At 65.1% G+C, this 27,241-nt stretch overlaps 1 protein-coding gene across 1 annotated transcript; it reads left to right on the forward strand.

The window, feature by feature from the left end:
• The first annotated feature begins 4,277 nt into the window (after positions 1-4,277).
• Positions 4,278-23,724, forward strand: LOC119105244 (protein Hook homolog 3). The gene is made up of 11 exons (XM_037228713.1): positions 4,278-4,458; positions 8,968-9,179; positions 12,359-12,538; positions 14,108-14,227; positions 14,638-14,805; positions 15,131-15,295; positions 17,431-17,591; positions 19,323-19,463; positions 22,771-22,931; positions 23,262-23,444; positions 23,693-23,724. The coding sequence occupies exons 1-11, from the start codon at positions 4,278-4,280 to the stop codon at positions 23,722-23,724; spliced, it is 1,704 nt and encodes a 567-aa protein (XP_037084608.1).
• The last annotated feature ends 3,517 nt before the right edge of the window (positions 23,725-27,241 follow it).

The raw sequence follows: 27,241 nt of genomic DNA on the forward strand, positions 1-27,241 counted from the left end.
TGTATAAAATGCTATGCTCGTAAATGTTAGACATTTACACACAATCGGTAACGAAATTCGCGGTGCACTTTTATTGTAGTTTCTGCTCATGAGTTAATGATCTGTCAGCATAGTTCGCCATGTTTGCCGGTCAATGGTCAATGACTCAATGACGTGCACGCTTGCACTGTGTGGTCACCGCACTTGCACTGAAGCTATAGTACAATTGCCATGCGGAATTACAAGCAATCTTGCTCCACACCGTCATTGTTCAAAAGTTGCTTCACGATTTTCTCTTGCATCATTTCAAGCTTGCCGAACTTGCGAGAAAAAACATTTCGGTATGTCGGTTGAAAGGACAGGTTTGTTTCCAGGAGTTCACACACAGGAGATGACAGGTTCAGCATTTTTCTAGGACTGCACGAAACTTGCCGGTTTGAACCGCCCCTGCTGGAACACACAGCTATCCGAGACAGATGGAATGTGTGGCGGTCCTTTGTGTCGATGGTGTGGCCATCGCTCCGGCTGACCGCACTGTGTAGCGTGTGTTTCATCCTGCTCGGCAACGCGGGGCCAGCGAGTGTAGTCAACGGCCAGCACTCTATAATTGTGCCCTGGCTTTTCACAAAGTTTGCGGCTTGTGATGTGGAGGTAGTCGTGTACCGGTATGAATCACATGCTTATGGAGCGAGGTGGTCTACAAAGTTTGCGGCTTGTGATGTGGAGGTAGTGTACCGGTATGAATCACATGCTTATGGAGCGAGGTGGTCCACGAACCGTCTCCGAACAATGCAGGCGAGGCAATGCTAGTCTGAACAAAGGTCGGCGACCAAGGGCTTAATTTTGAAGAAAAAAAATCCCGATGGCATGTTGATGAACTATCGCGGCTGTCGCGCAGTGTGGGATGTAGCTCGATTAAAGGTAACACGCTCCCTCCAGCTCTGGCTTACTTGTCTTTTGGATGTTCACGACTGTCGATACATTCGGTGTCTTATTTGATCGCTGTGGCACGAGGTAGCCATCTCAGTCCACGCGACGCTGCGTAGCCCTGATTGACCCCAGATATCCCGTGGCGGAATATTCCCAGAAGAGGTGCAGCCGTAACACCCGCCGAACAAAGGCGAGGGGAGTTGCGTGATGTCGGGAAGGTCGGAGCGTGTCAAATGCTAAACCACGGGATTTGACGAGTGTGTTGTCCGCTTTGCTAATCTGACGGCTCAAAACCCATGTGCCATCCAGCGGTGGTCACTTGACGATGACGGATTGTTTTCTGAGCGTAAGCTTCGGTACTGTATAGGTAAGCAGAGCTTCTTGACCATGCATGCACACATCTGTGAACGGACGCATCCACCTTACGGCCTCCACGTCTCTTATTTCGCCGGTGGAGCCTGAGAAAATCTCGAAGCACACGGACGCTCCATGCTACCTTTGCTTCTTCGGCTTGATCGAGAATGTTCCACCCTGACGTCCTCGAAAAGCCCAGCCAGCGATTCATCGTTGTGACAGCGCCGGCCGTCACCGCCCGGCTGGCGGATCCTGCGATACCATTCGGCCCGGGAAGGCACAGTGCCCCGTGCTGAGCCCCAGCTGACAAGCAGCAGTGTTGCGTGCGCCCGCTCGATTTGTGCCGGCCCGTGCTGGTCGGGGCAGATCTCCGGTGTGAGATGGAGAGCGTACAGCTCATAAACGCGGAAAACCGTGTGTCAGCGGCGAGCGGTGTGGACCCGCTGCGGTTTGGCGGAGAGGCGGGGCGGACGTCGCCGGCGTGGGCTCAGCGTTTCTTAGTGAGAGTGTCACCGCCCCCGCCGGCGGGCGTGCTCACTCGTCCCGTGACCGCCTGCTCCGTGACTCCGGCACGCCCAGCGTGACCTGCCGTGACCCCCGGCGCGCCGGTGCCGCGGCCCGGCGTGCGCGCGCACGCCCGGAGGTCGCGCGTCTGCCAGGCGCGCCGGATGCGGCTCGCTTCCGGTGTGCGTGCGGCGGGTTAGCGGCGGAGTCCGAGCTGGACCCAGCGGCTGCGCCGTCGCGCCGTGTGGTGCGCCGCTTGGGACGGTGGCTGGGTAGGTGCCAGAGCCCCTGCTCCTGGGCACCGCCGTCCGCCGCGCGGCGATATTGGCATGACCTGTGGCATCACCGCTTTGACTAACGCCCAATATTGCCTTTTGTTCCTTCTCTCCCTTATTTCCTTCCGATGTTCCCATCTGGTATCCTATATCTGTCCGCCACCAAAGCTTATTCACCTTGGGGCTCCCTTCCCCATCGGCCACAGCGTCACAGCAGCGCGGCCTCTCTCGTTTGCTGCCGCTCGTGACAGAGGGCAGCAGCGGCAGCGCCCCGGCCGGGTGGACATGCCGCGATCGCGCTGGACTTGGCGTCCATGCGGACATTCGTCACCGGTGCTGACGGGGTGACGCACCCGACACGCGCTTCAAGGACCCGGCCGCTACGGCTGCGATTTGGCTTGTCACAGCGCCAGTCGGGCGGCGCTTTCTATCTGGTCCCCAATGGGGTTCGGTCCGGGCCGACGGCGTTAATGTTTGGGCAGGCGTTATTTAGGACCAGCTCGTAATGGTTTACCCATCGAGGAAAGTTTTGATTGCCCTGCGTAGTTAATCCCATAGCTGGTCTCCCTGCCCAGGCTACGGGCGTCTTTATCCCCGACCGTCGTTTAGCTGGCACAGTTCGGATCCGGTTTCGGTGGGACAGCGCGACCGCGGTGCTGGCGGGCCGGCCGGGCCCGCCGCCCAGACTGGTGACGCGCAGCTGAGGCCTCCTCCCCGGCATATGTCCGCATGACCGAGCGCGACCCGCCCGGACAATAACACCCCCGGGAAGCGCCGGGTCCCGCCGAGAACACAGAGACGCATGCAGATCGGATTGTCCGGCCGCCAGGGCGGTGAGCAATGACGGTGTTTGGCGGCGGCGGCGGGTGCCGGCTCTCGGCGAGCGCCGGCTGGCCACCCGCGCGTGATTATGCCGCCGCGCCGCATTGTTGGTCATTCCAGCCGGCTCATCCGTCTCCGGGCGGCGGCCCGCACTGGAAAGCGCCCCAATGGAGCGTCCGGCAATTCCTCGCTCATTACGCCCGTGTCTGGTTTCACGGTGCGTTCGGGCACCGGCAGGAGCTCGGCCGCGGCCGCCTCCGCTGCTGCAGCGCCGGCGCGGCGGCCGGCTGCGTTGGCAGGCGTGGCGACCGCCACGCCGGCCTCCCCCCGCCCCGCCTCCCGCCGGCTGGGCCGCCGGCGCAGCGACACGCGCTCCGGGGGTCGCGACCCGCCGCTGGTGGCGCGTCACAACAGCCGCACAAACGGCGTCACAACAGCTGCCTAAGCGCGCGGCGACACGCGCCGACCCCCGACCCCGTGAGCGGCCTCCGCGCGCCACTCACCGCGGGTGTTATTGGCCTGACCCCAGCGGCGCGGCCCGCCCCGGTCGCCGCCGGTCGCTGTAGGTCACGGGCGGCGGCGCGCGCTGCCCGTCCCGCCTCTACCGTCGTCGCTCGCTGGGCGTGCCGACCGCCACTGGAGATGCTCCGCTCACACCCTGTGAGGGGAGCAGTAGGTCTCAATAGGCCTCGGCAGGCCTCAGCAGGCCGCAGCAGGCCGCAGCAGGCCGCAGCAGGCCTCGACAGGCCTCGGCAGGCCTCAGCAGGCCTCGGCAGGCCTCAGCAGGCCTCGGCAGGCCTCAGCAGGGGCAGGTCTTGTCGCGGCACAGCGGTGATTTTGTCGCGCCGCACGCCGCGCCCCCGCGTTCAACACCGGCTGTGGCCCGCGTCGGGCCTGCCTCCCGGCCGGTGACGCCGGTTTCTCGGCGCGTGATGACGGCGAGATGACACCTGCTGCCGCCGCTGTTCCCACGCCCACGTCTGCCGCCCTGCTGCGCCGGGTCGTGCCGGACGAAAGTCGGCGCCCGCCGGTCGTCCCCGGCCCGGCCGGCCGGCACCGGGTGGCCGCTCGTCGCTGACCTTACGACGGGGCGGCGCGGCACGGGTTGAGGCCATGGGGCGGCGGTGATAGGATCGGGTAGGGTGGTACTAATATGATGCGATTGTCGGCGATATTTTTTAAATAGTTAGAAGGGGCGTGATGTCGATTATGGTAGCATCGGTTACGGCTTCGTTGGTAATTTCAGTGGGGCATGTTACTACAGCGGCACAATTAGGCACAGAATCACGAAATCGATGTTATCTCTGAGGTGACTCAATGGGGGAACGATGCCACCTCTTGTGAAATCCGGCACGCCATTAGTAAAGCGACGCTGTAATGGAATTAATTCCCATTAATATGGTTTAATGGCGGATGCAGTATGGCGAAGCGTACGGCTCAGCGGCCGTGGTGCGGCGGCACGGCGTGGGCGGGCGCCACGTCGTCTGCTGGCTCTGCCGCGCCGACTCGTCGCCGTCGGACGGCGGCACGGCGTGGGCGGGCGCCACTGTCGTCTGCTGGCTCTGCCGCGCCGACTCCTCGCCGTCGGACGACGGTGACCTGAGCCTGCGAGCGGCCTCGGCGGCCGGGTCAGCTCGCCGCCCGCCGGCCGCGCCGACGGGCGACCGTCGCACGTGCGCCGACCGGCACCGGTTTCACTGCGGTCGGCGGCGTGCGGCCGACGCTTGCCGTGACGGGACGGTCGTGCTGCGAAGGCAGGTACGGCCCGCCTGCCTGGCCGCCTGTACCTCGGTCACGCCGCCTGTCTGGCCGCCCGTGCCCCGGTCCCGCCGCCTGTCTGGCCGCGCGTACCTCAGTCCCGCCGCCTGTCTGGCCGCCTGTACCTCGGTCCCGCCGCCTGTCTGGCCGCCCGTGCCCCGGTCCCGCCGCCTGTCTCGCCGCCCGTACCTCGGTCCTGCCGCCTCTCTGGCCGCCTGTACCTCGGTCCCGCCGCCTGTCTGGCCGCCTGTGCCTCGGTCCCGCCGCCTGTCTTGCCACCTGTACCTCGGTCCCGTCGCCTGTCTGGCCGCCTGTACCCCGGTCCCGCCGCCTGTCTGGCCGCCTGTACCCCGGTCCCGCCGCCTGTCTTGCCGCCTGTACCTCGGTCCCGTCGCCTATCTGGCCGCCTGTACTTCGGTCCCGCCACCTGTCTGACCGCCTGTACCACGGTCCCGCCGCCTGTCGAACGAACGAACGAGCGTTTTTGGTACAGCTAATCCATCGATCTCTGCATCTGTCTCGCCGCACTATGTGTCTTCTCCATTTTATGTCCGAGCCGTCCTCTTTATTGTTATCCATCTGCATGTGCTATTTATTTCATTACTCTATTCGTATTCCCACCCCGGCCGTCTTTCCATTTTTTCTCCCCTCCGCTCTCCCCTCTTACCACCTTCGCTGTTTCCATGGAATTCACCTCTCTTTCACCTCTTCTTACACTGTGCCTCTCTCTCCCTGCCGTGCCCTCTTCTGTCCCTATTCCCTTACATCCCGCCTCTCCTCTCTCGCTGGCCTGTCCTCCCTCGTCCCCTCTCCTCCACACGTCGTCCTCGGTCAACACGGAACACTCCCACGCGACATGCAGCAGCGGCTGCCGGCGCAGGGACAGACCCGCCGGCGCCGGGAACGGGCGCGGCACCTCACACGGACCAAGGCTCGCGCGACCAAGGCTGGCGGCGCCGGCGCCATGGGAGCGGCCGGCGGCAGCGCCCGGCCCCCGCCCGTCCAGCCGCCCTGCTTTATCGGCCGGCCGTAATGGACTGCCGTCCCACGGCGGCCACCCGGCACTCGGCTGCTCTCGCAGGGGGGGGGGGGGGGGGCGGGGCGGCGGGGCGGCGCGCGATCGGGTGCTGCAGGCGTGCTGTGGCGGCGCCGGCAGGTGGGCTGGGTTCGCTGGGTCTGATGGCTGAGGTCACTCGGCGATTGCGTCCGTGTGTTATCACGCGTTCCTGCTGTCGGGGCGCTGACGTGTGCGGCATCCGTGTCCTTTATCTGTAGCGATGCATTAGACGCCTGCGTGCTTATGACGAGAATTCGCCTCTCAAGCAAGTGACGTCATCAACCAGACGACGAGACGGCTGTTCTGCCGTCGGACGGTAAACACGTCCTAAACACGAGGGTAATCACGCCCCTCTTGGGCCGTCCCGTCGGTTGCAACAGCAGCACTTGGGTGGCAGACGCTGAGTGAGTGGCAGCGGGGGCTCGGCGGGTCATGGCCATGAGCCCGGCCGGACGCTGCTGCTGTGCTCAGCGAGGCCCGCTCAGACCCACCGACAGCTCCGGCGGCATGATCCGCGCCCGAGATCGCCTTCTCCCGCTGACCAGCCGCCCGGGTCAGGCACAGTCGCGCCTGCCCCCTGACCCGGCTCTCGACCCTGCCCGCCAATTGTATGCCATTAGCGGCGTTTCACCCGCCGCTCGGCGCCGCCCGTTTACCGGCCATTTTTCACGGCTCGTACCGGTTTCCAGCGATTTGCGCTGTCTCCGCCGTCGCCGAGTGTATCGGCCGCGCGGCGTGAAGACCCCGCCGCGGCGTGAAGGCCCCGCCGCGGCGCGTCACTTCGTAACGACGTCCGGGGGCCGCGTGCGCCGGCCGACCCCCGCCGCCGCTGCCGTCGAAGCCGTCACCGGCCCGGCGTGAGGTGCGATCGCACGCGGCGGGGGCCGGTTTTTGCCGCCGGGCGCGGGTTTTCACCGCGAGCCTTGCCGGCCGGCCACCGGCCGCCGCCGTCGACCGGCTCCGCGTGCCCACGTGCCGACGCCGTGCCCGAGGTCGGGCCGGCGCGGTGCTGGCATGGCTGCCGACGTCGCTCTGAGTGGCACCCGCTCGCGACGCTGTTTGCCCGTGGCGGTGGTGTTGGCGGCCGCTGCACGCCCGTTTGACGCCGGGGCCGATTGTGCGACGGCGGCGGCGCGTCTGAACCGAGCATGGGCTCGGCACACCCGCCGAGGCTGACGCCGGGGCACTGGACACCAAGGGCAGTGCCGGTTGTGCGCGCAGCGCGCGGGGTCCGACTGACCGCCAGCGCTGTTCAGCGGCGGGCTCCCAGACCAGCGTCATGCGGTTCGGGCAGGCGATGGCAACGCTGCATTTTGTAACACCGCGACCGCCGCGTCCCGTGAACCCGGGCCAAGGGCGCGGGAACGGTGAGGCGAGGAGGGGAGAAACGCCCCAGCTGCCCGAAGAGCTAACTTTGACACTGTGGGTTATGGCTGAAACGAGATCAGTAATAGTGCTTACCGGCTCCTTTACCTTGGAAAACTTCCGGTGCCCCTTTCCGGCGTCCATCCACCTCAGCATTAGCTTCAGCTCGTTGTTTGTTGACTGTGATCTGGTGTCTGTCTGGTGTCTGTCTGGCCTCGGCGGCCGGCGAGCTGGGCGGCCAGGTGTGGAGCCGACAGGTTGTTGACTCATCTCCATCCGTCGGAGCCGAGCGCACGCTCGCTCTGGGAGCGGCAGCTGAAGACCGGGCCGCCGAGACCGCCAGACCCCGGTGCGGCGGCGGCCCGATCAGCTCCAGCGCCAGCGACCCGGCGGCCCGGCGGCCTTGTGCCGGGATTACGGCCGGGCGCCCGCACGACCGCGTCAGCGCGCCGTCGGGCGGCCGCTCGCGCTGGTGGCGGGGTCGTGCCGGGCGGCGGGCCGAGCGAGACGTTCAAACCGTGGAGTTGGTGTACTTGGCGCCGTGTCGGGGAGGAGGCGTGACGTCGTCGGTCACGGACGTCAGCTGACTCCGATCGTTTGGATCGGGACGCGCTCAGATAATCGGCACCGATCCGCTCACAGTCCACCCACCAATGGAGGTTTCAGTCACAGTCACATTACAGTCAGTCCGCACAGATGGTTTGGATCGAACCTCACCTCCACCACGAGCGCTAATGATCAATTGACCAATGTGCGCCCCATGTCCCATCGTCTGCCGTAAACGAGCCACCTTCGAAGCGTCGCCCCGTGGTGTGGGGTGTCCGTGGTCCGGTCAGCGGACCGACAGCGGACGTTCTCGCCCCCCTTCCCCACTGGGGGGCTCGTCTGATGGCCCGCTCCCACCGGCCGGCCCCGCCGGCGTGAGAGAGGCGGGTCCGGGGCGCTGGTCCACCTGCGGCGGCCGGAGCCGCTCACCACGCGTGGTGGCCGGCCGGCTGCAGCGGCTCCTCCGGCGAAAGCTCCCTGGCCGCCGGCGAGGAGCGGCGAGTGCAGTTTCGCCAGCAATGCGGGGGCAGCGGCCGCGCCCGGTCGGCCGGCCGCCGTCACCGCCGGGGCGCGCCGGCAAAAAAGGCGACGGAACTGGCGGCGCCGGGGAGCGGCTGCAGGTGGTGCGGTTGCGTGCGGCGCCGACGTCACGGCCGAACACAGCGCGGCGGGGGCGCCGGCCCCGTCTTTCCCACGCCCCGGCCGCGCTCCGTGGACGGCGGCCCAGGCCCCTCAGATCGGGCCGAGGGTCAGCTCTCACGCCGCCGCCGCGGACTGTCGTCACTCGCCGGCGCCGGCTGACATTAGCGCGTGGTTTTCCGGACCGATGCTAATTTTTTGGTAGCCTTGTGGGCTTGCCGAGTTTCGCGGGTCGCGGTTGTAAGCTACGCGGGGTTTTTCTTCCTTCTCGCGGGAATGAGGACGCTCTGTCTTGCTTTGTGCCGCGGAATGGGAAAGCTGCTCTGTTTTGGCGGCCAAAGGGCGGGCTGACTTACCTGTCACCATCGATTATCTGCGGGCGCTTCGCGAAGTTTCTCGGTCCTTTGATTGGACCCAATATTCGGGACCCAGTAATCAGACGCTACCGCGTGGGCGATCTTTGCCAGCCTTTGCCTGTATGCGTGGTTCTGACCATAACAGCCGCCCCACATCTGTGTCCTTTCGCATCGTGCGGCTTCTCCCATGCGTCTTGCATTACTATTTCGGTCTTAGCCCACCAAACGACATGTAATCGATGGTGCCCTTCTTGTGAGCTGCGCTTGAACGCCCGCTAGCATCAGCATAAAAACATCTCCGGTTGAAACGGGTGATTCTTGGTGTCGAGCCGCGGTTGAAAGCGACGACATTGTGATGACTCACCCGCCTCCCTCCCCACAGAGTACATCGAGTCGATCCAGGAGCTGGAGCCGACCGTGCAGGCGGTGCTGATGGCCGCTATTCAAGAGCTGATGTCGCGCGGCGGCTCGGGCAGCTCGCTGCTCGATCCCTCGCTCGACGTCGGCTGCCTGCCTGAGCTCGCCTCCGAGCTCGAGGTCATCAAGGACGAGCGCCACAAGATCCAACAGCGCTGCTACGAGCTCGACAACCAGGTCAGCGGCGGCCGGGGGTCGAGCGGCGCCGGAGAGAGCGCCGAGGGGCGGGCCGCGCCGCGCGGGTGTCGAACTCACGACCGATCGGGCCTCGGGTCGCCACGCCCGCCGGGCAGCCGGTCGGCCGATGTTGTCGGGACCGGACGCTGACGGCGGACCCTGGCAATTTGCGCCGGGTGGGCCGAGTAGGGGTGACGGAGATGCTGGCAAGTCCAGAGAGAGGCCCGAGACTGTGACGTGCCCTGGTGGGCGGAACGACGGCGGATCCGGGACGAGGCCCCGCACCGCGCCGCTGAGCCGGCGGCGGCGGCGCGCCCGGGCTCGGCCGCCCGTCACGAGCAGGGAGGAGGGGGCGGCGCCGCTGGACGCCCGCTACAACCTCGCGCCGCCCCCGCAGTCGGCAGCGGCCGTAGGGCGCTGCGCTCCGCCCGGCTGCCGCCGTCCGGGAAGCGGCCCGGCCAGCTTCGTCTCGCTGCAGGCCCGGCCCGGCGGCGGCAGCCGGGCCGGGCCATCTCTATGTAATGACCGGTGTAACAGCGGCCGTTCGGCGCCGACCCGTGCCTCTACCGTGTTGGCTGCCGATCAGCCGCGTCGCCGCCGGCCGGCCGCCCGCCCATCGAGGCGGTAAGCTTTGTAGCACTGGGACAGGCGGCGCCCGGACGCTGTGCTGGACGACACGTCAGAATGGTGACCCGGCGTGCCCGCTGACGCCGGCTTGTGAGGATCGCGAGCGGTACGGTCGGCGAGCACCTCCGGCCAGGGTGACGGGTGGCACGGGTGGAGCGAGGGCGCAGGCAGCAGCTAGAGCAAGTCCGCTAACACCCAGTAGACCACTTTGTTGCGTTTTACGCGTGCTCGCCTTTTCAGTGTACGTTAGCTTCAGCATCAGCTATAGCCAAACAACTTAGTAGTTCTTGGAAATGTAAAGCATGTTGCGGTGGTGCGTGTTATGAAGAGGCTCTCACTCATGAATTCATGTCACAACATGAACTGCCAGCGGGCTCCATTCACATAGATGACAGTGTTATGAAAAGGGAGTAGCATTGCCACGTAATCGACACGCCCACAAACACCAGATACGGCGTGCCAGCCGGACATCCGGCGTCGCCGTCACGTGGGCGAGCCTTTTCCGCTCGGGACCTGTTTGGGGAGGACGGCGCTCCGACATCACGTCACCGGGTCACCTTGCACCATGACGTCACGTAGCCCCGATGGACCGGTCGGTGTGAGACGCTGCCGGGCGGACCAGTGCTGCCGTGACCTGGCGTCGTTCTCCGTCCTTCGCGGGGTGTAACTGGGCGCTGTGGCGCAAGGCGGTCGGGGCGTGCTGACACCGGGCCGCCAGTAAAACGCTGGCGGCCGGGCGGCGGCGCCGGAGACCCGGCGTGTGCCGCTGCTGGCGTGAGAGCGGGCCACGGGCGGCCTCGGCCCCGTCCCTCGGCCAGCAGCGGCCTGTCGTGGGCCTTGGGGGCGGAGCCGGCCCGGCGCAGAGGCGTGGCTGCAGCCGGACGGGGCGGGGTGGCTGCGTGCTCCGCTCCGCCCGCCTGAGAGCTTCCTCGAACGGGAGCCACCGGCGGCGGCTTAAGAGGGGGCCTCGGGCGGGCCAGGTGGCCGGACGGGCCAGGGGTCGGACCAGCGCGGGCGGCCCGTTCACGGGGTGGGAGCGCTGCTTCCCCCGGGGACGTCCGGCAAGATCGGCCGGTGGAACGCAGGCGCGGCAGGCGGGCGTGGCGGCCGCTGCGCGTCCCGAGTCGGCCAAGTGCTGCGCGGTATGGCATGCCGCGGGCCCGCCGGCCCGTCCGGAGTCCGCGATAGCTCCCGGACGTGCTTACCTGATCCAGCTCGAGAGAGATGAGTCAGCCCCCCCCCCCCTCCCTGCACGAGCTGGTGTGCCCACCTGCGCCCCCCCCCCTCCATCATCGCTTTCGGCGGATTACGAGCTCGAAGAACCGAGTCTGCACGGCATGCGTGCTAGCCGCGGCCTGAGATGGCCCTAGAAGATGGCCCCAGCCCGGCCGCCCCTTTCTTGCCGCGTGCGACGCGCGCTTAGAAGGCATCGCGAAACGCGACCCGGCCGCCCGTGGACCGAAGCCGTGTCGCGGCGCTCGACCGCCGCCGTAGAAGGTCACCGTGTGGTGACGTGGTCAGCCAAAAACGCGGCGTCCCATTGTGCAACGCCACAGCTGGCCGGCCGCGCTGTCTCGGCGTCCATGCCGGATCTTGATGTCTTGTCTCGCGCAGCACTACGCAGTATCTGCATCTGGCGTCTCCGCTGCGTGCGCGCTCCCAGTTTGGACTGACGATTCGATCACGGCACGCGGCCGCCGAGCGCGGCGGCTCTGAAAGGGGAGGTCGCCTCCGCGACGGCCGCCGGCCGGCGCCGTGCGGTCCGGCTCAGGTCGCCGTGCTTTGATGTCAGTAAAAAGCGGGCGGGCGCGGCGGCACGGGCGCCGCGCCGGCCGGTGACCCTCGCGTGCGCCACGTCCGCACGTGGACGGCGGCAGGTCCTCCGACCGGTCTGGCCGTGGTCTGGCGCTGGAACGCGCAGGTGCTGATATATGCCGAGTTCGATGCTGTTTGTTTTCGGGTGTGTTGACCGTCATTAAGAGCGAGATATTAGCTTTTTTGCATGCTAAATCAGTCGCCCATATTTAGTAACTTCGGCATCGCATCTGCGACTGTCGGCGTAATGACCAGCGTTTAACCCGCAGTCCTCCAAGTGTATGGCCTCTACGTCTACTTGTTGACTTCCGAAATTGACTAAATACTTAGTCCGTCAAGCCACGCGGCCGCCGCATCATCAGCATGCGTTGCGAACCGCCACCAGTTGTTTGTTTCCGGGCGGGTTCACGTCTGCTGCGTGAGGAGCGGTGCCAGTACTGCGGACAATGCGGAACTCCAGCATAATCCCTTCCGTTGACGGTTTTACGACGCATATGACTGATATGGATATGTGACTGATGTGGTCAACCAGTCGTCCGCGCCGCTGGTCCGCGGCGAGACGTGGACGCTGCAAAGCGCAGCCAGCACGGCGGCTCGGATATCTCGAGGGAATGGCGCTGCCGGCTGTGCGTGTGCGCCTGGGGAAGGCGGCACGCGCGCATACGTACAGCGCCGATCCTTGTGACTGGTGTCCCGCGGGTGACCTCAGCCTGACCTCTGTCGCCCGCCGCCGGCAGATCGTGATGCTGCAGGACGAGAAGTCGATGCTGCGGGCCGAGAACCAGAAGCTGCAGGAGCGGCTGCGGCTGCAGCAGGAGCTGCCGGACGCATCGACCGGCGGCGAGGGCCCCGAGCAGCGGCAGCGCTACAAGCAGCTGCGCGAGAAGCTGGCCGCCGCCGATGAGGAGATCTACAAGGTACGACCCGGGCGGCCCGAGGCGGCGCGGTGTGGTGCCGCCTGTGGGCAGGGCACCGACCCGCCGGGCTCGTTTTATGCGAGGAGCCCGGACTGACGGACTGACTGCTACCGTAAGCTGACTCAACCAGACCCGATCCCGCCTCAAAGGGGATGCTCCACATTTGAAGACATCGAAGCAAGCGTCAGACGTGATGCAATAAGCTCACTTGTAACTGTTGGTGGAGTTTTGAGTGGAACAGGCTGCCCTAGACTCCATGGTTTCGTTGGTAAGTAAATATGCGCCTCAATACGTCATTGTTTGGTTACGCCATCGTAGCTTGCACAACACGGATTGAGAGCCAGCTGACGGCCGTTATATCTAGAAATCGTGCTCGTGAACGCCAGGTGTGAACAACCCAATAAACACATTTTTCTTGGCCTTGATCGCCGCGCGGCCATTGGAATGGCAGGATTTGAATGACGTCATTGTGGCGTCATGAGCGCAAGGGAGACCTGGAAATAGTCACATCAAAATTGTGTGCACATATCCGCGGGCGCATGACTCAGAAATTAGAAGGGTTGAGGTTTTAAGAGGGGCTGTGAACTGTACCGAATAATCTTCAAAATGGCTGTGTCGGTCCAAAACCCCGTACAAATGTGGAGCACTTCCTTCAGTCCTGCTTGCCTGACGCCGCCCGACTTGACGCATGTGGACGGGCTCTGGTGGACTGATTCCGATGGACTGGTCCCGGCCGCTCCGCTGGCCCGGTCCTGAAGCGGACTCCGCCCCAGCCTGACATGGCCGGGCGTGGCCGGGCTCTGGTGGACTGATTCCGATGGACTGGTCCCGGCCGCTCCGCCGGCCCGGCCCGCGAGCCGACTCCGCCCCAGCCTGACCTGGCCGGGCGCGGCCGGGCTGGTCACCGGCCGGTCCGGGTCGTTCGCGGGCCATCTGTCCTGCCGAGGGCCCGCTTGACCCGGCACGTGGCTCCGGACTGCCTCGTCGAGGAATCAGAGCTGTCAGGCTGCAGCAGCGAGATCTCCTAGACGCAAACGTTGCAGGCTTTGTGTCGCCTTGACAGGGAAATCCCGATAAATGGGGCGCCGTAGCAGCGCTGCCGGCTGTCACGTACGGGGACTCACGTCTGCATTTCGTCCGCTCTCCGGAGCCCGTTCGCCCGGTTTGGTCGGGCGGGGCGTGCTGTGCCTATCGGGCGGAGTTGGCATCTGATTGCAGTCCGTCAGTCAGGCTTCTCGATCAAGTCTCCAATGCGCCCCGTCCGTCCTCGGTGCTCGAACTGTGGACTTTTCATCGGGAGACCCGTGTTTAAACCTAGCGTGCTGCGAGAACATTTCACCACCCAGAGCGCCGCGAACATTTCACGCGGCACCACGCCAACCACCAGAACGCTTGCCCGCGCCAATAACCGATCCAAAGGCTGTCCCCCCCCCCCCGCGATGGCGTACTCTGCCGGGGGTGGCGCGGCCGCTGCCGACAGTCGACGCGATGTGTGACGTCACTGGGGTGACACCGGTGGGGCGACTGACGGGTGTCACTTGGGTGACGCCGCGTGTCCCCGCCCGGCAGCTGGAGGCCACGCGGGAGGAGCTGCGCAGCAGGTGCGACGTGGTGGAGAAGGACCTGCGGGAGACGCAGACCAAGAACGAGGAGCTCCAGCGCATGGCGGACGAGACGCGCCGACTCCGGGTCAGTGGGCGGGCCGTCCGTCCCGCGGGCGGGGCTTCACGCCGCCCCTCCTCGCCCGCTTTTGGGGCGAGTGAACGTAGCCGGTGATGTCTCCGCTGTCGCCCGCTGGTGGCTGCTCGTTGTGCTTCGTGATGAGATGCATCTGGCCGTCGTGTACGTTTGTCATGTTTGTGTCAGATAAAATCAGGCGCGTTGTCTCCGGCATGATTGCGCCCACGGTATGTCGATATGTAATCGCATCCTTCAATCTGCCGTCGGGCTTTCCTGTCCCCGACTTTTTGCACCGATGCGGTTGCGGGCTACCTAAATTGCATGATAGTGACAGTGTAATGCCGCGCGCCGAGCGGAGCGTCTGGGCCGCTGGCTCCGACTCTGGGCTTCCCTGCTAACCACGGGCGTGCCGCCGGCAGGATGAGCTGGAGATCCTGCGCGACCTGGCGTCCAAGGTGCCGCAGTACGAGGCCAAGCTGGACACCTACCAGAAGCGGCTGCAGGAGATGGGCGACCTGCGTCGGCAGATCAAGCTGCTCGAGGAGAAGAACACCGACTACATGCAGCAGAACATGGAGCTGGAGGAGGTTCGTAGCCTCCGAATGAGTCTGTCTGGTGAACTCGGACCGGTGCGCTGCGCCGCTTATGGTCCGTCATCTCGAGCGTGCCACTGCGTAATGCTAGGGCCTCTTCCTTGCAACTGAGCTTCGGTAATCGCGTCGCTGAGCAATCACCACGTCAGCTCCCCGTAATCCAGTCTAAGAACGCCGTATACCGTATGCAATTATCACCAGCGCGAGAGCGTTTCCTAGAAAGAGCTGCGTGATGTGGCGTGCGCCTTGTCCGGCGTTGGCGTTACCAGCCGCGCCCGGCCCGGTCCGCCTGACCCGCCGTGCCTGGCGCGCTCCGCAGGAGCTGAAGAAGTCGGGCAGCTACCGACCGCAGCTGGACCTCTACAAGAAACAAGTGGGCGAGCTGCACGACCAGCTGGCCGAGGAGACCAAGAAGCGCGACAAGGCCGAGTTCGACCTGCGCAAGCTGGCCGAGAAGATGGCCGCCCTGCAGAGCGAGAAGGAGGTCGGTCTCCTCGCGGGGACGCAGAGGGCCGGGACGGGGGTGGTGGGCCGCCCTGGCCGGCACCGGAGCGCTGGGCCACGTCTTGTGGTGGGGCGAAGGCGTGAGCTCTGTGGCGGGTGCGATGTGCGCCGGCTGGTCAAGGGAGAGCCGATAGCTCTGTGGCGGGTGCGATGTGTGCCGGCTGGTCAGGGGAGAGCCGATAGCTCTGTGGCGGGTGCGATGTGCGCCGGCTGGTCAGGGGAGAGCCGATAGCTCTGTGGCGGGTGCGATGTGCGCCGGCTGGTCAGGGGAGAGCCGATAGCTCTGTGGCGGGTGCGATGTGCGCCGGCTGGTCAGGGGAGAGCCGATAGCTCTGTGGCGGGTGCGATGTGCGCCGGCTGGTCAGGGGAGAGCCGATAGCTCTGTGGCGGGTGCGATGTGCGCCGGCTGGTCAGGGGAGAGCCGATAGCTCTGTGGCGGGTGCGATGTGCGCCGGCTGGTCAGGGGAGAGCCGATAGCTCTGTGGCGGGTGCGATGTGCGCCGGCTGGTCAGGGGAGAGCCGATAGCTCTGTGGCGGGTGCGATGTGCGCCGGCTGGTCAGGGGAGAGCCGATAGCTCTGTGGCGGGTGCGATGTGCGCCGGCTGGTCAGGGGAGAGCCGATAGCTCTGTGGCGGGTGCGATGTGCGCCGGCTGGTCAGGGGAGAGGCCGATAGCTCTGTGGCGGGTGCGATGTGCGCCGGCTGGTCAGGGGAGAGCCGATAGCTCTGTGGCGGGTGCGATGTGCGCCGGCTGGTCAGGGGAGAGCCGATAGCTCTGTGGCGGGTGCGATGTGCGCCGGCTGGTCAGGGGAGAGCCGATAGCTCTGTGGCGGGTGCGATGTGCGCCGGCTGGTCAGGGGAGAGCCGATAGCTCTGTGGCGGGTGCGATGTGCGCCGGCTGGTCAAGGGGAGAGCCGATAGCTCTGCGGCGGGTGCGATGTGCGCCGGCTGGTCAGGGGAGAGCCGATAGCTCTGTGGCGGGTGCGATGTGCGCCGGCTGGTCAGGGGAGAGCCGATAGCTGGTCCCGACCCGGCGCCGGCTGGTCGCCGGCGCCGGGAGAGCCGGCTGGTTATCCTGTCGATATGCGCGCCGACTGTTCGGAGCGGACGGCCTGCTTGAACTGTTAGTGCCGACGCGATACTGTTGTCGGTAGTCCGACACCGGCCGTCGTGCCCCGAACTCCCAACCATCGCCACGGCCAGCGCGTCAGCATTTGGGCGCGCTCCCAGCCGGGCCATCCGGGCCGCGCCTGCCCGCGCTCGCGGCCCGTCGGGTCGGCCGGCGCCCGCCGTGTTTTGTCGGCTGCTTCGGTATGCGACGCGGCCGGCTTGGCGGCGGCGGGTGACGATGACCCTATTCGCGTGCGGCCGACCGCGCCGATCGCGCCGCCGCCGCGTGCACGCGGGGCGCTCCGGCCCGGTGCGTGGCCGCCCTATCGCCCCTCCATCAGGCTCCCAGCCTTTCATCCTGCAGCGGACGTCGCCCCAGGACGCGCGGAGCTTGAATGAGTGCGCGCGGCCGCCGGAGACGCGCGGCGATCTCGCACGGCCGGGTGCCCTGCGTCGGCCGCCATCCCTCGGTCGCGCGCGCCGCGGGCGGCCGGCCGGCTGCGCCCTGCCATTTATCGCCACGTTACGACCCGGCCGCAGCGAAGCCGAGTTAATGTCGCGGATGCGCTTTGAGGAGACGGCCGCTGCCGGGCGTAGATCGTGAGAGGGGAGGGGCCGGTGGCGGCCGCCTCACGATCCAGCTTCCGGCACGGGGAGGGGCAGCGGTGGTGGGTGGTCGTGCGCATGAGAGGCGCGTGAGGTCGGCGGCCGCACTGACCCGTGGGGACTGTAGAGCCGGGAAGTCGCGTACGCCAGCCGCTTGAATTCGGCTGGGTCTCGCCATCGCTCAGAGAGAAAGAGAGCGAGACATTCACTGGGAGATGGTGTGACTCCGGCAGCGTGCGATGCTGTGCGCTGTGGCGACGGCCGTGCCAGGCCGCTCTGCCACGGCGGGACGAGTGGCCGCGCTGTGCCGGCGGTGGCGTGCTGCTGTTGTGTCGGCCTCGGTCGTGTGCGGTCTGTGCCGCCCCCGCCTGACCTGCCGCCGCCGTCCGCCCCCCGGCAGCGGCTGACGGAGGAGCGCGACAAGCTGCGCGAGGTCAACGACGAGCTGAAGCTGGCGCAGCTGCAGCTGAGCGGCGCGCCGTCGCCGCTGGGCGCCCGGCTGGCCGACGGCGGCTCGCCCTCCGACGTGGGCGCGTTGGAGCAGATCCCCACCGACGTCAAGTGAGTATGGCGGCGCTGGCCGCAGCTGGCTCCGGCGGCGCTCTGTGCCGGCCGGAAACCTCGACGGCTGTGTCCCGGACTCGGACTTACCTGACCGCTGCAGGGCCGGAATAAGGCGCCTGTCGTTGCAGGGAAGGCATGTGTCGAAGTGATGCCCTCGGGTGACATCTCGGGAGTGGGGTGGAGGGAGGGGGGGGGGGGGGGGAGGCAGCACATTGATGCAGGGGATATGTGCTGTTCTCCACGGGCTGATATGGCTTAACCTGGGCGACGTCCCGTGGACTGCAGTAGGTGTTTACCCTGGGGTGGGTTTGAGTGTGAGTGTGGGTGGTAGTGTTCGAGTGAGACGCAGCACCCCCCGGCTGATGCGTCCGGCTGCTCCTCCTGGCTCGATGTGATCGGACGGAGGCGGCGCCACGTCGAGTTCACGTGAGTGTGTCCTGGCCTCCACGGACTCGGAGGGCGGAGTGTCCTCCCCGAGACCGGTCGAGCCCGACTCGTTAGGGTACATTGGCTCTGACGGGGCGGCGGCAGCCGTCAACCGCTGGAGCTGGCATTTGTCCCGGCCGCTCGACGCGGAAGCATGTTATCGATCTATACAGAGCCCGGAACGTGGGCGGTATTGTCTCCGTTCGCACCATGTCTTTTCCCCATGAGCTAATGTCCCCGTTGTCCGGGCCGCGATTTTAAACGGCCGTGCTTTTGGGCAAGATTGTCATCGAAGCCGCCCTTTTTGCGGGCTGTCCTTGACGAGCGGAGACTTGCCGCCGTCCGAGCGCTCGCTGATAACAGGCTCGCGATCGTTGGCGCGTTACAGTACATGTCCGCCGCATCCAGCCGTGGCGTGTGAATCACTGGAGACGGACTCTGATTTGCCGGGGGTCCTCAAGCGGCAGGGGGAGCGAGTGTCCTTTGTCATGCGGATCGAGCCATCCGGCGTGTAGCAAGCGGTCTAGCCGCCGTCGGTGCGTACGCAGAAACGGCTGACTTGCCATCAGAGTTCTTCTCAGGGTGGGTGACGTGCGCGCGGCCGCGGACGCGTCGTGCCCTTGCTTGTATGTGCGTGTGCATGCGTGTGGGCGACGTGCATGTCGGTTGGCTTTCGAAATCACTGCTAAGTGCAGTGTTTTGCGCTCGCTCCAGGGTCCAGTCGCCTCATTCGTGTGTTTGTCCCGCCCGCCTGGTTGATGCTCCCTTGTGCACGCGCTTGTTGGCTTGTTTTTTTGTCGCGATCATTGGCTGGCTGCCTGGTTTTGAGCCAGCTCTTCAAGTTTGATGTGATTCAAGCGGTGTGTTTTTGTGTCAGTTCGAAGTTATTCATCCATGAGCTTCGCATTGTTTGTTGTTGTCCGACGATACTGCTCATTGGCGGGCCCGATTCAGTCCTTGAGCCGGTCCAGTGAGCGAGTGTGTAAATGCGACGACTGTACTTCCAGCGTACCACGCATCCCCGCGGTAACTATTACGTGTGACGCCTCTGCCTCCCGTGAGCCGTGTGAGCCTCTGGTGGTCGTGTGGGGGTGACGGATCAGCCCTTGTCTGAGGCAAGTGTGTTAGCGTGAGTACCATCCCCGTCCGTGTCGCGGCAGTGTTGAGATGAGCCCGTGAGTGAGCCTGTTCCTCCCTGTGCCTACCCCGTGAGAGCCGCTCGGCTCTCTCCGCGCGAGGCCTGGCATCGCCCTGCCGCGTCGAGCTCCCTGCAGCGGCGCCGCCGCCTCTCCCCGCCCGCAGGGAGAAGCTGCTCCGGCTGCAGCACGAGAACCGGCAGCTGCGCGCCCGCGTGGACGGCGGTCGCCAGGACCAGGAGGAGGCGTACCGCGCGCTGCTGGACGACCTGCGCGCGCGCGAGACCTCGCTGCAGGCTGAGAACAGGTGGGCGTCCGACACTCAGCTGCTGGCGCGCCGACCGGCGGCGGCGCGGGCCCCAGTGCGCGTCCCGGCGCCGCCGTCGCTCGCGGCGTCCGCGGCGCACGCGGCACGCGCGGCGCCGCCCCCGCCACCGCCGCCGCCGCCGCCGTCGTCGGCGCCTCTCACTGACCAGGTCACCATCCGACACATTCACGAGATTAAGCTGTGCACGTCGCCGGAGCCGATCGAGCTGCGCCGGCCGAGCCCGACCGACAGCGGCGTGCGGCTGAGCCCGAACGCGCTGCTGCGCGAGTACGTGGACCAGCTGGTGTCGGCGGCGGGCACGCCGCAGCGCCACTCGCCGGTTGTGACGTGCGGCCCCGGCTGCACGCACGGCCGGCCGCAGCGCTCGCCGTCAGCAGCGTACACCGAGGAGTACATCCGCCGGCTGCAGGACATGGCCACGTCAACCAGCGAGCTGCTGCCGGCCGCGCCCCCGCCGCCGCCGCCGCCGCTGCTGCTGCCGCCGCCGGCCGACGACGCGGCCAGCGTGGCCTCGTCGCGCGACGACGCGAGCGTGGCGTCGTCGCGCGGCCCGCAGCGCTTCACGCGACAGGGCAGCGTCAAGTACAAGCAGGAGCGGTGGCCGGGCGCGCAGCGCCAACGCCAACTGAAGGTGCCCGCGCGCAAGGAGGACTCGCTCGACTCGGGCTGCGGCTGCTCGTCACGGCGCACGACGCTGGACGCGGCGCGCCTGATGGACATCGAGTGTGGCTCGGGCACCACCACGATAACGGGCGTGACGGAGCGCAGCGACAAGTACCTGGAGCGACGCATGTCGTTTATCGGCTGCTACGACGGCCTGTACGGCCCGCCGCCGGCCTCGACCGCCGGCGCCAGCGACTCGTCCGGCTCGCTGCTGGATGAGCCGCTGTACGTCACCACGCCGAGCAAGGACTCGGCCGTCGGCAGCCGCGCCACGCCGTCGCTGGCGTCCGCCGAGGAGTTCCACCCGGAGGTGTTTCGGGCGTTCTCGCCGGCGGCGCGGCTGGCGCCGCTGGCCGAGCGCTCGCCGCCGCGCGACGCCGCGCCCGACGGAGACGAGGAGGACGAGCTGGACGAGGCGCAGCCGGCCATGGCGCGGTGGCGCTCGCGCAGCTTCCGCCGGCCGCGGCGCTCGCGCTCGCGCTCCAAGTCGAAGAACCGGCGCAGCAAGCTGATGGACACGGTGACCCTGGTGGGCGCCACCTTCGCCATGTGCGCTCCGTGAGCTCGCCGCCGCGCTAGCTCACGCGACGCCACACGCGCGGAGGACGCAGACGTACGTGCCCTGCCGGCTGGCCAGGCCCCGGCCTGGCCGCCCGGCAGCCGGCGAGGGTTGACCGCGGCGGGGAGCTGCCACCGGAGCTCACCTCGTCGGACCCGGCCCCTCGCGCCGCGTCGGCTCGCGTCTGCTTGTCTTTCACGGATGTCTGCGCGCCGGGTTTGACGCCGGCACGCCGGACGGCGGCACGCGTGCTGAGGTTTTGTTGCGTTGCTTGCGTTAGGCAGTCGGCGGCGAACGTCGCACGTCTTGGTAGCCAGCGGGAGGAGGGCGCGCGGTGCTTGGCTGCTTGGTGGCGCTGTCTGGTCCCAATATTGTCGGATGGGAGGGCATTTTGTCGTTTTCTTGTTTGGTCTGTAGTTTTACGTTTGATTAGATCTTGGTAGCATGCGCCTTTGCTTTAAATGCAACTTGTGTTTTGTGTTTTGCAACTTTAAGGTGCTAGATGAACGACATTTAAGTAGCTAGTTCACCTTTGCGATTGGTTGCACCTGAATGATATGATCTTGCTTCGAATCTCTCATTTATTATTCACTGCCTTAGTACATTGTAGTGTGCGTGAGCGACTGTGAGCTTTATGTCATAAAGACACGGAAGGTTGTTGTGTCTGGGCATGCTGTGGCTTCTACTTCTGTCCCACACTCTTCTTTCACACGAAAGCGGACAACCCGCTACATGATGAGGTCGGTGGGGTCAAATCACGACGCCTTTCTTGAGCACTGTCTCCGTTATCGAGCGTTCAGAAGTAGACCCCGGCAGCGCGGCGGGTGCGAGAGCGTGTGCACGACCCCTCTGTGGTCCGCTCGGCCCGAGCCGCACCAACCCCACCGAGCCGGGTGATATCCACGAAGAGTCTCTTCTGACACGAGTGCGGTTGGTGGACATGGGACCTCGGCTGCGGTCGCCCGTGGCGGGGTCACCGCGGGCTCGCGTGTGCCGGTACTGGCCGGCCTCGAAGCTGTAGGCGGACCACGGAGGGGCCGTCCGGCTCCCGCACCCGCCCGGCCGCCCTGCCCAGCGCAGCACGCCCGGACAGGACAGCGCTCCGCGCCACCGACTGCCGCCCGCCGCCGTCTCCGGAGAGAGCGAGAGAATATACGCACCTGCCAGCCGGCCGTGTGTTTCTGCTCGCCACCGGCCGACCCGGCCCCGAGAGCATGGTCAGCCCGCCGGGGCTTGCTTGCGGCGCGGCGCTCGCTTTCAGATGTGTCCACAGTAGCGCGGCGATGGACGGGGACGCCACCTGGCCCGACCCGACCTGACCTGACCTGACCCGACCGGACGCGACGACACGACGCGGCGACGCAGGACGGCGCGCGGCCACTAACCGGGCGGGGGCAGCGAATTAAACCGGCGTTCTCGACCTTCCGCTGTCTGAGACGCGCTGCAGGTAAACGGTGGTGGGTTGGATGGCGGCGGCTCTTCTCTTGTCCTCTTGTGTCGCTCCGTGTCTCTCCTGTTGCTCGCTACTCACGCACCCCTGCAGCTCACCTCGGAGCGTGCGAACACTCGGCTCTTCCTTGTGCACCATGTAAGTACCTTTTCGGCTGTTCGGTTGAGACGCCCGCCGCCCGGTCCAGGAGCGCCCCTCCTCTGTCTCTCTCCTCTCCTCCGGCGAGAGCTCTCGGTGGGGGACGGGGGCGGGGCGGGACGGGACTCTGTCCGTGTCGCCGTCTGTCTGTTCCCGGCGGCGCGCCCCGCGCGTCACGTGGTCTGCGGCCCGCCCGGCCATGGCGCCCCGGCCAGGGCGGGTCCCCGGTCACGTGGGGCGTGCGCACGCCGACGTGCCGGCCAACCGTCGCTCGGCGCCGAGCGTCGACGGCCGGGGCTCCGGCTCGTCTGTGCTGCGGCTTCGGGGGTCGGCTGGGCTGTCGCCTCGCCCCGTCGCCGCCGGCTACACCCGGCGAGCGGCGGGACGGTGCGCGCCGCCGACCGCCGCGCCACATGTATCCCGCGGCCACCACGCGTATCTCAGCTTCGCTTTCTCGCCGCCGGTCGGCACCACAGGCGGCTGAACCAGCGCATCCTGGAGCTGCAGTCGCACCTGGAGGAGGGCGGCGGCTCGGAGCGCGCGGCCCCCTCCACCAGCCGCCTGTACTCGCTCGAGCAGGAGCTGCAGAACAAGACGATGCAGATCGGCGAGATGGAGATCCGGCTGGCCGAGCAGGGTGAGTGGGTCCGCCAGGTCCTACCAAGCGGCCGACCTGACTTGTTCGAATTGTCGCCTGTGTCGGCAGCCCGCTCCGGCGGCTCCCGCGCTGCATCGCGTTGGTGCATGCTCTGTTGGCTCATGAGTACCCTTGTGTGTCCAGTACTGTCTCTGGTATGAACTGGAGTGTCGATAGGAGTGCGAGCGCAGCTAGTACGGACGCCAGTTGACTGGTCTCACCTCAATCCCTGTCCGCTACATCTCGGCGGGCTGCTGCCTGTGTCTGTCTCGCCCCCTCGCCGCCGCACCGGAGTCGGCCCGCGCTGACGCCGGCCCGCGCCGCCGGCAGCGGCTCGCACGCAGGAGCAGCAGGAGCAGCTGTCCCGCCGCGACGCCGAGATGGCCGCCATGGAGGAGCGCTACAAGAAGTACCTGGAGAAGGCCAAGTCGGTGATCCGCTCGCTCGACCCGAAGACGGCCGGCTCGGCCAGCTCCCCTGACGTGTCCGTACTGCGTCATCAGGTCAGCGGGTGTGCTGCGGCTTCGCCGCCGGCGGGGCAGCAGCCGGCGTCGGTCGGCTCGGCGGCCCTCTGGAGGGGTCTGGGGCGACGGGCGGGCACGGGATGCGTCCCATGTTGCTACGCTGCAACTCCCATTTGAAGTGTGGGTGGTGTTCACAATTGGGTCGTTACTGGTACTGTAAGACGAAAGTTTATCATGTTGGGTAAGCTGTTATAACTGTTTGGATTGTGGTTTGAATGTGTCGCGGCGCCGTCGCAGCTGGCCGAGAAGGACCCGCCTGCTGGAGGTGATGGAAAAAGGAGAGCGAGAAGGCGAAGTCGATCCGCGAGGCGAGAGCGGCTCATCACCACCGCCTTCTACAACTTCGTGAGTTCGTCGCGAACTAGCCCGAAGCCTGCACTGAACCCAGTGATCTAAACCGCACAGCACGGTTGGGAACGAAGTTGTCTCCATTCGACCCTCAGCGGTTGACGTCACGCGGGAAGGAGCGCGGGGCCGCGTTGGCAGGGTTTGATGCGCCATCCAGCGGAGCCAGGTTTTGTGACACGTGAACGTGTGCCCAGGGCTCGCAGATCCACCGCCAGGCGGTGGAGCAGCGTCTCTCGAACATCAGCGGCGGCCAGTCGTCCTTTCTGGCCCGCAGCGGCAGGCCAACACGCGCCGTCTCCACGGCAACAGGTAACCGGCCCGACATCTGGTGGCGGTCTGTGCAAGCTGAACTTCACACTGTAGCTGCCCCGCTACGGTCCGGCGGCGGACACGGCTCCAGAGACAAGACATTGGTGCTGGCCGCCCGACGATCCGCGTACAGTGCGGCACGAGGCTGCGGTGGTGGGTCAGTGGGTCCCCGTTATCGTTCGTTTGCACGCTTCTGAGTTTTTCGATGGCTACAATTGTAGCTACACTAACACTTCTGCGGGAGGGGGGGGGGGGCGAAGGCGTCGTATCTGTGTGACGAACTTGACACGCTTCCGGGCATGTGCTCCTCCGCAGCCTGCTTTTTCACGGTGGACACCAGCGAGCTGTAGCAGCCTGCATGCCACCCGCGCTGTAGAACTCCGGATACCACCTGCGCTGTAGAACTCCGGCTAACCCAGCGGTCGCTGACCGGCCACCCTTACAGCTGCATGCCTTGCACGCCGGCCTGCATGGTGACGCGTCGCGCCATCGCCATCCCAACCCCGCATGACTGCAAACACCTGAGCAGCGAGCGCTGATAGCCGGGTGCTGTCATGACTCCCAGCGGCCGCGGTAGGGTTTGCGGCCGTTGGACCGCCAGCAGGCGTCGTTCGATATCTGGCATCGTGAGCAGCGTGACGTAGGGCCGCGCTCCGCCTGCCGCCTGTCGCCTGCGCCTGTGCCTGTCTGGCCGCGCTGGGGCCCGGAAGGCGCCGCCTCACCGCCCGCCTGTTGCCTTTGCAGCGAGTTTACGACTACTAGCGCCACCTATCGGGCTCGCCGGCTATTGTCCCGCGCGCCCGCGAGCTTCGTTCGAACTCCCGGCCTCCGACCTTCCGCTGACCTTGAGCCTCCACGCCGAAAAAGCGGCCGTGTTTTAAATCGGTTTTAGTTTTACGGTCCCATGTCGGGGCCACCGGGCGTTTGTTGCCGTCTTTAACAACCGTGGGTTAGGTTTTAATTCCAGTCCGAGGCGCGTTCGTTTTGTCCTCGGGGCGTGCTCGTTGTTGGAGGCCGCCTGCGGACCGTCCCTTTCCAGGCGGACCTTTGGGGGCCTCGAACAGTGCCTTTGCCGGCCTGGTTTCGCCTGGGCTGTGGTCACCCAGAAGGAACGATGGACTGATGCGTGGTGACGAAATGGCCGTGTTGCTTTCTGGATGATCAACCATTTGGTATTGCACTTGCGCGTCTTATCTGGTCGGTGCTGGTCTGAACACGTGGATTGCCCTGCTGTTTTAGGAGTGGAAATGATTCAGGTCGTGTAACAGACGACTCATGCACCATACTGATCGTGCTGTCGGGTGCGTGCATGCCAGGTGATTTTATCGCACGCGTTGTATGTGGATCGCATTATCGCAAGCTTTACCGCGGCGGATCCGGGAGTTACCTTGTATGTGATTCGCTAACCGCTCGGCTCGCCACCTAATCATGAACGCTGTTTGAGAATATATTTTCAATTGCATGCCGGACATATCATTCCTTAACTACCTGAAACGGGAGGTATCGTCAATAAACTGCGTTGTGAAGGGCTGTATTTGATGTGAACGATGCAGGGAAGTAAGTATACCATATTTGTACAGATGTGTGTTGTGTACGTTTAGTTCCCCTGTCGCATACCACGGGCACTGAGTGCCTGTCCCCACTAGACACCGTTTGTAACAGTCCGGCTCTCATTGTTTTGGCGGCCGTAATAGCCAGTGGGCGGACGTGCGCGCCGTCTCTAGTGGGCGTATGGGTATCGTAAGTAAAGGACGTTGTATGGGACGGCGGGTGCCAGGTGCCGTGCTTAGCGGCTCTTCGACATGTTGGGTTGGTTGATGAAAGGCGACTGTAAATGGTTGTAGCATTAATGGGCGGTGCGACGCATTGCGCATGCGGGTCAAGCGCATTAGACGGACAAAATGGTCTTGACCAGACGGCGCAGCGGCGTATTCATTTCCGAATTCAGCGCATAGTTCCAATCCCGATATGAAAATGGTTTCAAGATCAACAAACCGCTGGTTTAGAACCGTGTTTTTTCTCTATCTCAAGCAGTTGACCTCCAGCTGTCACGAGAACGAGGTCGCGCGAGGGCAGCGCCACATGAAAGCTATGTGTGTGGGAAAAGCCTCCAGATGAAAGCCAGGCGTGCGTTCCAGCGTAGGGTGGCAAAAATACCTTTCAGGGGGCAACGCTTCGAGTTCAGATTGGGGTGAAATCCCATTCTCGTTGTATGGAGGTTACGCCTCTAAATATGGCGTCATTTTTTATAGAAATTTATTCTGAATAGTTTGCATGGGTGCGGTCTCACCGGTCTTACAAAACCGCCAAGCATAGCTTGCTGCGTGCACCCCAACACACCAGTCGTGCCGTCGAGTCGACAGATAATTTTACCTCTGCCCTCGCGCCAGACGGGAGTGCGGAAGTTTTACTTGCCGCACAGAGCTGCGACAACGGCTGCCCCGTGCCCGGGTCGACCCTCGTTGGCCAGTTGCCAGCCGACACTCTCCATTTCAGTCGGGTCAAGCAGTACCGCCTACTCTGGGAATCGTATCCAGTGCCGCCTGGTTACCAGCCGAGCATCTTTCCCCTAGACCATGGAGGCGGCCAGGTCATTCGCTAGCCAGATATCCACTTCAAGCCTCAGCTGCCGGAAAGGTGTGAATCCAGGTAGATTTTCGGGGTCACACTCAATATCCAAGAACGGGGTAGTGTCATGCTACCGCTGTAAAGCACTACCATCATTAAATGGGGCGTCGTCTGATCGATCGCAGGACCAGAAGTCAGTTCCAGCCTGGGCTCCCAGAAACCCGTAAGTGAAAGTCAAACTACGCGGTTAAGGTCTAGGTGAAAACAAAAAAAAAAAAACGGGTCAGGATCACACTCAGGGTCCAAGAACGGGGTAGTGTCATGCTACCGCTGTAAAGCACTACATCATTAAATGGAGGGTCGTTGAAAACCAGTAATCAGTTCCAGCCTGGGCTCCCAGAAACCGTAAGTGAAAGCAAACTAGGCGGCGAAGGTCTAGGTAAAAAACGGGGCAGCACGGGCTAAAAAGGCCTATATGGTGCCTGTCATCTGAGTCATCTGAGAGGCCTATATGCGTGTCAGCCTAGTTATGAAAATGACGGCCTTCAAGGTCAGTCGTTG

The sequence above is a fragment of the Pollicipes pollicipes genome, unplaced genomic scaffold, assembly GCF_011947565.3.
Source record: "Pollicipes pollicipes isolate AB1234 unplaced genomic scaffold, Ppol_2.1 Scaffold_6098;HRSCAF=7232_pilon_pilon_pilon, whole genome shotgun sequence".
Taxonomy (NCBI): Eukaryota; Metazoa; Arthropoda; class Thecostraca; order Pollicipedomorpha; family Pollicipedidae; genus Pollicipes; species Pollicipes pollicipes.